Source organism: Opisthorchis viverrini (genome assembly GCF_000715545.1).
Source record: "Opisthorchis viverrini unplaced genomic scaffold opera_v5_6, whole genome shotgun sequence".
NCBI classification, from domain to species: domain Eukaryota; kingdom Metazoa; phylum Platyhelminthes; class Trematoda; order Opisthorchiida; family Opisthorchiidae; genus Opisthorchis; species Opisthorchis viverrini.
The window spans coordinates 4,692,845-4,700,020 of NW_008751662.1; the positions used below are offsets into that span (position 1 = coordinate 4,692,845).

Genomic DNA, 7,176 nt, shown 5'->3' on the forward strand with positions numbered 1-7,176 from the left:
CTCGCAACCTCCCAGTTATGCTGAACCGTTCGGCCACGAGCGACTCATCAGCAGTGTGATTATGTCGCTCTTAAACAGGATATAGCTTTTCAGCCAACCGTGGTCGAACTGTTCATTCTTCCGCTACTAGCCGATAGTTTGCGAGTTCGAATGTCACTGGTGGTCCGTGGGATGTGTGCTGATGGCTACTCTCAATGAAGATGAAGAAGCTGTACTGCGCTTCTCGGCTCTGCACTCCGCGTACACAACGAACCCCCCACAGGATGTTGTATTCGAAAGACTCTAACCACCAATGAAGTTTAGGAACAACAGCTCAGTTAACTGCTCCAGGGTGTGAACGAAGTCTGACGAGACACGCGGACTACAACTGACCCAACTTTGTACCGGGCTTGTCTGCATACGAAACCTGGATAGAACTCAGGTTGAAACTACAAATGTTCTTTAGCCAGGATTGAAGTCAGACAGGTTTGGATGAAGACACATGATAGACAATGCATCACGTGGAGAGTGACACCTGGTCTCAGCTATATTGGTTCATGCCGTCTGTGCGGTTAGTATCCACCGCTAACCCATCAATACAACTGTATTCAATGGCTTTCTGGTCACCGTTTTAACCCTCGTTCTATATTTATTCCTTTCATATTGTGGATCTCAGTTAAGCCCTTCGCTTATCTATTACCATGAACGTTGTATTGCTGTTGAAGTGCATCTCTTAAGATATTACTGTAGTTGACTTTCGATGCCCAACGATACTGGATCCCGGAAATCATCAAGGTTATTCCTCGCTCGACCATGCACGATTTGATTTGCTACTGAGAGCAGTATCTGCAGTACCAAGCGGATGCGAATCAGCGCCATCCGTCCACATTTCTCATAGCAACGGGAGCTCGCCACATGAGATCAATGTTCAGTTCTTTGTTTCCAGCCCCCTCATCGTCCACTATGATACACTTCAAACCATTTCCTCTTTCAAACAATTTATGTTTCCGCTCGCTTACCCTTAGTCTGTGGAGTGTTCTTGATGGTATGGTCTATTTTAATCATACTCATGAGTAGTAGTGGGCTGAACAGTTGCTGGGATGCAGAGAGGAATTGCTAAGCAGCAGTTTGCTTTGTCTTTCGTTTCAATTACGCTGTAGGGATTGCGCGTATCGGTCCAATTTGTTTGCTTTTAAGTCACGTTGAATTATAACTCCTTCCTAAGCCTTTGGCGACTGAAATTAGGTTTATTTATGATCCAATTTAAGAACGAAAGCTCGTGGTAATTTTAATTTTGATGTCACTTATTCAGAAACCTCTTCATGCCATCAGCTATTCATGCAACCTGATATGCCTCAATGACGAACTGTCCAGTGACCTTCGATATCTACCTCTGTTAACAGCATCACGTGACTAGCATTTATCCAAACCCATCCCGGTTGGAACGAAACGTGTGGTGGATGATGGACTTAAAAGTGAAAAATCACTGGCGTAGCTATACCTTATCCGCTCATTTTTTTTGCCGCTATTTCTACAAACATTGCCGTGACAATGATTCCGAGTAACCCCTTGAGCATAACTCTGTTTTCTTTTTTAATTCAGGAAGCTTCAACGGAGTCTTCTCACTTAGTAAATGGAGTTGCTCGAACAACTCCTACTCCAACACCTACGGACCAACCCTCCCAGACTTCGATCAAAACTGAACCCTACGAAATTCATTCTTCTCGTTATGAGTATTCGGCTAACCAGGAGGTAGGTCTTCTGGATGACTGACAATCACAGTCCTCTGGTTGATCAGGTCGATGGCTATGGCAAGTGCGTCATGTTGCGCCATGTTGTCGAACTTTTAAACCATATTTTTCAGGACGACCTTGATCATCCCCTTATCTAGGTTCGGACAACGTACACAGCTGAGAGTGATCTCGTCTTATATTCAGCTTTGCGTGGTTCCACCCTAGCTGCAGTATACGTTAGTCTGTATATATAGTCTGTATATAGTCTGTATATATCAGCACTACAGAAAGGAATATAGGTAGCTCATGTAGCATAGATTATGTCCAGCCCAGCGAACAAACTAACGACCATAAATCGGCACTTTTACACCGCTCATATCGGTTGTGTTGTTTACAGATACTTTCATTTTACCGCCCCGCTGGACATTGATGGAGGGGTTGGAAACCGTGGTTTGGTCGCGGTTTTCACTGTTGACTGCTGGCTTTTCGACTCACCTACATATAACTGTTCAGTCTGCTATGCCCTTTCAGTCCACTGGCTTTGTGAAATCAAAGTATAATCCTGACGCTGAACCCTGCGGTCAGGTAGCGACGCCGGCCAACTGTGTCGAAAAGCTGGATACGACGGTCTTTGGTATAAAACGATCCCATGAAAGCGATGCTGAGGACATCTCACCTAAAAAGCTGGAAACAAGTAACCCAAAGTTGTGCCGAGTGGAACACTGGAAGCATGTGGATCCGTTAACAAAGGTATGCAGCTAATCCGAATGAAGCATTCACGGGAAATGAGTTCGAGTTCACACTTATCGGATGCTTTGGTACAGTTTCTTTTGTGCTGTTCACTCATCAATCCGGTTTACTCAGCATGCTGTACGTCGTTTAATGCGGCCCGTCCCAGAATCATCACCAATGCGCAAGTAAACTAATCTCATCTTGGTTAATAGTCGAACTCACTGTATCTGCTTGGAGATTTTAAGGTACGGTACAATATTTGTTCATCTGAGCTTAAGCCTATTGTTAGCAAGATCTGGGTTGCAGGCCTTACACCGCTACATCTAGTCTAGTGGGACTGATTGGTATGGTGGCGCCATCACTTAGCCTAATATTTAAGGGTCCTACTTCGTTTTCTGTTATAGTGGTCATCTATCCAGAAGCAACCTTGTATATTTTTTAGCCTCATTGCACTCTTCAAGCATATGGTTAATGGTCACCCCACCCTCACCTGTTAACTCAAACGATCCATTTTGACATGAAAACGGTGTTGATGTTCGGCTGATACTCGTTGTCTTTTAAGCACAACGTGAATCAAAATCGCGTTGTGGTAGAAGTTTTAGCCTGCAAAAATTGATTCAATTTTCTCTTGAACTCTCTAGATTCTACGCGGTTTTGAACAATTGGCGTAGCAAACCTAGGTACGATACAATATTTGTTCATCTGAGCTTAAGCCTATTGTTAGCAAGATCTGGGTTGCAGGCCTGACAGCCGCTACATCTAGTCCAGTGGAACTGATTGGTGCGGTGGCGCCATCACTTAGTCTAATATCTAAGGTTCCTACTTCGTTTTCTGTTATAGTGGTCATCTATCCAGAAGCAACCTTGTATATTTTTTAGCCTCATTGCACTCTTCAAGCATATGGTTCATGGTCACCCCACCCTCACCTGTTAACTCAAACGATCCATTTTGACATGAAAACGGTGTTGATGTTCGGCTGATACTCGTTGTCTTTTAAGCACAACGTGAATCAAAATCGCGTTGTGGTAGAGGTTTTAGCCTGCAAAAATTGATTCAATTTTCTCTTGAACTCTCTAGATTCCACGCGGTTTTGAACAATTGGCGTAGCAAACCTTAATAAACTTTCGGACACCTGCTTCCAGAGGCGTGATTTTCAGTCCCAACTTTCTTATTGCTTATTATTTTTGTCACATGCACAAAATTGTCAATTTATCTGGTGAATAATCCTCGGAATATTCCCTTTCTCATCACTCCGCAAAATTGAATTCTCGATGTGTGTTGTGATCTATGAAATAGCGGCGGGATTTTCAGATAATTTATGGGGATATGTCACCATGTGTCTACGGTCCTTTTGAGGATAAGTGAGGAAAAGGTGAGATTTCGGACACCGCTACGTGTAACCATTATTTCTAGTTTCACCAGGAACAGAAACGATGGGTTGGTCATGTCATGCGAACCGAACGGTATGTTCCATCGATACGCAAGGTGGAATGTGTATGTCCGACGGAATACATAGGCTATATCGTACCGCTTGTGGACTCGGGGTTTTTCACTCATCCTCAGCGAGCTTCTGGGTCTCTGACAACATGGACAGCGAGTGTCAAAGTTACATGAACCGGATGACCCTTGTCTAAGTTTCCGGCCCTGAACCAACTCGATTCTCGATTACTGGTCGAAGGATATTTTTTCAGCATTGTTTTAATTCTGTCAGTAATGGGTACGCCGGTAGACTTTGTCTCCCGAAGCATCCTTTAGCCTTCGTCCGCGAACTAATCTTTGATTCCATTCAATTTCTCTCATCCTGCCTGGCCAATGTTTTATCTCCTGCGTTAAATATCTTCCATGATATCTTTGTCTCTCCAAGCAGTCTTCCGTGAAAACGTCACTCGATTCTTCTCCGTCCAGTACCGAGCACAAGGCAAATAGCAAATCAGTTCGCTACTTTTGGGAGCGTCCCTCGTCGAGTACGCAGAATCTGGATACTCGGAACAAGGTTAACGCGTCACAGGAGTTGCCCACTGCAAAACTCAAAATCGAAGTTGCTCAACCGATTGCGCGCGCTCAGGAAATAATAGCGATCCCGGATAATCTCGAAAAGCGAACTCCTAGAAAAAAGGTGAAACATTTTAATGAGGCTTTCTTTTTTATTTGCTCCCCGTTCGGACTGGTGCCGCATCCGACACATATCTCTTGTACAGTTTCATCCATTTCTCCTAGATCCATTGAAGTCTTGAATAACAGTCGCATAAGATGTCATCTGTAGTCGGCTACTCGAGGTGATCTCTTCACAGAGGAACAAGTGCATTTAGTGGATTTAAGTAGTTGGGCGCAGTGCTTTTTTCTTTACACTGTCGTAGGGAGCCGGTCAAATGCATGTCGCTTTCTACATTCAGCATTGCTTTATGGTGACTGAACTACTTAGATTTACCGTTCAATCCAGTATCCAGTCAGCGAACAAGTGCAGTAAACCCACGCTTGCATAGCCTCTGTTATACACATCCGAGCATTTTACTGAGCTGATTTACTTTTCTCATCTCCTCCAGTGCATTGAAGTGTTGCTGATGATTTACTAGTGGTAATATTCACTTTGAAATCCACAACCGTGACCCCAGGAATTCACTTTGGTACAAACATACTAGGCAGGGGGCTGGCTGGTGTACTCAATCCGCCAACTCCACTATATACACAGACCTCAATACTCTCAATTCAGGGGGAGGGAATGTGTTTGAATCCGCTATTTTTCTTCTATCATGCTTTTAGGATTCTGCTTCTTTGGACCGCTCGAGCCAAGCGACCGACACAGCCAAGTTGGTGGTTGCGTCCCTATCTCGACATTTTGCCAAAGGACGCTTTCAGTCTAAGGTTAGCTTACTGTCTTCACCAGGTTATTTTCTGCCCCATCTCGTTTGTGTTGCCTCACACTTTGCTAACTCTCCAGCGCGATCAGGGAGTTTCCTACTCACGATTCGATTTTTACGGTCATTCGCACTTCACTGTTATCATCATTTATTGTCTTGAGTTCTACAGAAATTCAGTCAGACCCAATACTGTTAGTGTGTCGAAATATTGGTAGCCCAGATGAGCTTATTTGTCGTTGATCAGATGGTTGTTGTTCTGTTTGCCGAGCTTGGCAATTGATTTGCAGACGTCTCGTCTCATAAGCGCATAGTTAATGATATCTCCTCGTATGGTGGCGTCACGTTTGGAAGTCATTTGCCAAGCTCGGTGGACAGATTAACGGTCACCTGATAGTTTTCTGCTCTATAGATTGCATTTCAGCTCTAATGGATGATAGATCGTTTCACCTGAGCTCAAGCCTTTTAAGAGTTCGAGTTACAGTTTACTGATTGGAAAATCCTTGCATCGATTCCACTGTCAACTCTTGTAGGGACATAGACTGGCTGTTTTATGCTGACTGTCTGATTTCGTGGCTTTCCGCCTTCATCTATAAACCGTTGTTTCGTAGCTACTTGCCTTTCACAGACGCGAGGATTTTGTGACTCCCAGAAAACTGTTGTCTATCAGCGATCTGAAGTCGTCGTTGTTCAGAGTGTTTTATTGTTTGCTTTGACCTCATTCTGAATAAGGATTGTTCAAAATAACGACTAAACTAAGGGCTCTTTGTCAGTGGGACGACCCTTATCTTCGTATGCTTTCAGTTGTACACAGTATCAGACTTGGATTATTGAGTGATTGCGAATCTGTCAACTTTTATGACACACCCTGTGTTTTAATGATGCGGTCGGTCCCTAGTCCGTGACCTTTGGTAAATCTAGATATCTTAGTAACATGCATTGTTGGTCTCGGAGTTCCTATCGCTTTGTCAGGAGTCATCGATCCATTCATCCAACTCTTACCTCCCTGCGATTCACTCCCAGGATGTATTCAAAATTGTGGCGAAGGAATTTACACGACGGCTTCTGGCTATCGGTCGTTCGTCTGCTGTTCTCGGAGGTGAGTCCCGTTTGCGGCTTACATTCGGTTGCATTCCAACCAAGCTCTTTATGGTTTAGTTTGCTTGCTCTCGGCTTTGCACACCTGACCCATCAATCCATATTAGATGGCACATTTTTCGCAGGATGCTTTCTTAGCTTCATATTCCCAATCTCACCTCCACCTAGTTCTTGATCTTCCGGTCTTTTGTTTTGTATTGATTTTGACTTGTTATTGTACTGATGGCTAAGGATAGTCATCTGGAGCACCAGAAATCTCGACTTTTGGATACTCACAAGCAGTTTATGCTTCTGGGACTAAATTTCCCTGATCTCGAGTGAACCATTATACTTATACTTATACTTTCCGGTGGACCTCATTACGCTGTTGGTACGAATTCAGCACCCTGCGCTATTTATTTGTTACCTCCGGTTCCTCTCTCTCCGACGTTCTAGCGTCATCCAGAAAACTGGATGCGATGGTTGACCGAATAGTTCACTCTGCAACCAAAAAACCCATAGGAGATCCAGGTGACATTGACTGGAGCCATCTGGGAGAGTATCTGAATAACATATCTTCATGAACCCAATGATATGGCTTTTTTGCACGCCAGAAATTGATGTACAATTTCACTTCATACCCATGGTCTTATCTGCTGTCTTTCACTCATCCAAGATGATCGCATTTTTTCATCGAAAATTCCTCGGAAAGTTTACTTTTTACTTCATGGGTTGGTTGGGCTATAAAATGCTCTCAGCTTACTGACTGTTGATCGTGTGGCGATTGATCTGTTCGCCGA

The 7,176-nt window shown here is 43.9% G+C and overlaps 2 protein-coding genes across 2 annotated transcripts in view; one reads left to right on the forward strand and one right to left on the reverse strand.

Moving 5' to 3' along the window:
• The window catches only part of T265_00673 (hypothetical protein), a gene marked incomplete at both ends in the record, with an annotated part of 13,637 nt that extends 11,824 nt beyond the window's left edge, over positions 1–1,813 (reverse strand). The window contains one exon of the mRNA XM_009164501.1: positions 1,726–1,813. Within this exon, the coding sequence (XP_009162765.1) occupies positions 1,726–1,813 (88 nt within the window). The remainder of the gene's footprint in view (positions 1–1,725) is intronic.
• T265_12604 (hypothetical protein) overlaps positions 1–6,960 on the forward strand; it is a gene marked incomplete at both ends in the record, with an annotated part of 26,803 nt that extends 19,843 nt beyond the window's left edge. Inside the window, 6 exon segments of the mRNA XM_009164525.1 lie at positions 1,582–1,731; positions 2,244–2,462; positions 4,309–4,560; positions 5,205–5,306; positions 6,323–6,398; positions 6,833–6,960. Coding sequence (XP_009162789.1) covers positions 1,582–1,731; positions 2,244–2,462; positions 4,309–4,560; positions 5,205–5,306; positions 6,323–6,398; positions 6,833–6,960 — 927 coding nt within the window.
• Positions 6,961–7,176: the final 216 nt, after the last annotated feature.